The sequence below is a fragment of the Limulus polyphemus genome, unplaced genomic scaffold, assembly GCF_000517525.1.
Source record: "Limulus polyphemus unplaced genomic scaffold, Limulus_polyphemus-2.1.2 Scaffold8209, whole genome shotgun sequence".
In the NCBI taxonomy this organism is placed as follows: Eukaryota; Metazoa; Arthropoda; class Merostomata; order Xiphosura; family Limulidae; genus Limulus; species Limulus polyphemus.
This window is the reverse complement of record NW_013673819.1, coordinates 10639-12991: the sequence shown is the minus strand read 5'-3', so window position 1 is coordinate 12991 and position 2353 is coordinate 10639. Positions and strand designations below refer to the sequence as shown.

General features: G+C 35.2%; 1 protein-coding gene across 2 annotated transcripts in view; it reads right to left on the bottom strand.

Annotated features, from left to right (window-relative positions):
* Positions 1-1447: 1447 nt before the first annotated feature.
* The window catches only part of LOC106475199 (uncharacterized protein YBL113C-like), a 10650-nt gene continuing 9744 nt past the window's right edge, over positions 1448-2353 (bottom strand). For both annotated transcript variants that reach the window (XM_022379375.1, XM_013935895.2), the window contains exon 7: positions 1448-1864. In XM_022379375.1, the coding sequence (XP_022235083.1) occupies positions 1752-1864 (113 nt within the window). In that variant the 3' untranslated portion in view covers positions 1448-1751. The remainder of the gene's footprint in view (positions 1865-2353) is intronic.

Below are 2353 nucleotides of genomic sequence, written 5' to 3'. Positions count from 1 at the left end.
ACAATAAACCCAGTAGATAAGTCAGGTCTCTGATACCACACACAATAAACCCAGTAGATAAGTCAGGTCTCTGATACCACACACAATAAACCCAGTAGATAAGTCAGGTCTCTGATACCACACACAATAAACCCAGTAGATAAGTCAGGTCTCTGATACAACACACAGTAAACCAAGTAGAGAAGTCAGGTCTCTGATACAACACACAGAGTAAATCAAGTAGAGAAGTCAGGTCTCTGATACAACACACAGAGTAAATCAAGTAGAGAAGTCAGGTCTCTGATACAACACACAGTAAACCCAGTAGAGAAGTCAGGTCTCTGATACAACACACAGAGTAAATCAAGTAGAGAAGTCAGGTCTCTGATACAATACACAATAAACCCAGTAGAGAAGACAGCAAACTGATACAACACTCAGTAAACCCAGAAAGAGAAGTCAGGTCTCTGATACAACACACAGTAAATCAAGTAGAGAAGTCAGGTCTCTGATACAACACACAGAGTAAATTTACTGTGTGTTGTATCAGAGACCTGACTTCTCTTTCTGGGTTTACTGAGTGTTGTATCAGTTTGCTGTCTTCTCTACTGGGTTTATTGTGTGTGGTATCAATTGGCTGACTTCTGTACTTGGGTTACTATGTGTTGTATCAGAGACCTGACTTCTCTACTTGGGTGTGGTATCAGTTTGCTGACTTCTGTACTTGGTTTATTGTTTGTGGTATCAGTTTGCTATTTTTGTACTTGGGTTGTGATGATCATATATCATTAATACTGTACCGATAAACTTGGGTTTCACAGTGTGTGGTGATCATATATCATTGGTTGTCATGGTTAATTAGCCTATACAATATCATGTAATTCTAATACATACATACATATATATATTTTAAATTCCTAGATATTAACTAACTTTTACCCTGTCTCTCAACTCCTAATTTGTAGCTAACTTCAGAGCAGAACTGTGTCTGTGTTTATTGTGTGTGGTATCAGTTTGCTGACTTCTCTACTAGGTTTATTTTCTGTGAAACCCAAGTTTACTGGTACAGTATTAATGATATATGATCACCACACACTGTGAAACCCAAGTTTACTGGTACAGTATTCCACATTTTTAACTTGTCACATACAAATAGATTATCTTTTTATTCTCAGGGTTCTACAGACAAAAGAAACGGAATCTACTTGATGACTTCTGATTTTTATTAAATAATTCCTGTATTTGTTAAATAAATTCTTGGTCATACTACAATGTTGTGAAAAGACAAGAATGTGAAGATTCTAGTACAATAGCACAATGCAGCCAGTCTAATCTGGCTGTATCATAGCATTTAGTACAATAGCATGATGCAGCCAGTCTAATCTGGCTGCATCATAGCATTAAAATATGTCCTTTCATTTAGAGACTGTTAAATAGGTGAAAAGGTCAGATCTTACACAACACATCCAGAAATGTATTTTATTTATTACATATACAAACTTAGTAACTGTACATTCTTCACACAAACTAGCTTGTAGATGAAACAAACATTTCTGCTTGATTTTCATTCACTAACAGAGATATAAATATTTTTAAAGAACCTTCAACAAAAATATATATTTATTCACTAACAGAGATATAAGTATATATTAAAGAACCTTCAACAAGGATATATATCAAAAAAGTTACACTACCTCTATTTATTTTTGAACACAACACAAATGAGAATGAAAAACTGTGAAAAAGTTAGAAAATGTTTAATTATTAAGGTATTACAAAAGCTCATAATATTTCCCAGTTCTTGGGTCATAGTAACAGTCAAGTTCAGGGTCAAACAAGACTTTCAGGTAATCACTGGAGTCTTTATCGCATGGCTTGGACTGACCTAAGTGAAAAAAAAGTCATAAAATAAATCCTTTTCTCCCGAGTCATTTGTATGAAAATAGATTACAGGCAGTTGTATGAACTGAAATTAAGGTTTTTATAACTCCTCTACAAAGATAATGAATTACATTTTTAATCTACGCTGACTCCATTCTCCATAACATATACAAGTACTCATTGATTTATACACTACAACTGAACAACACATCTATTGACAGTTCTGACTACTGTAACACATCAAGTCTAAGTTATTATTGTGACACAAATGGTCCATCCTGATATTACATATGGGTGGGGACATGACACAAATCATCCAACCCAATATTACATGTGGGTGGGGATGTGACACAAATCATCCAACCCTATATTACATGTGGGTGGGGACATGACACAAATCATCCAATCCAACATTACATGTGGGTGGGGACGTGACACAAATCATCCAATCCAACATTACATGTGGGTGGGGACGTGACACAAATCATCCAAT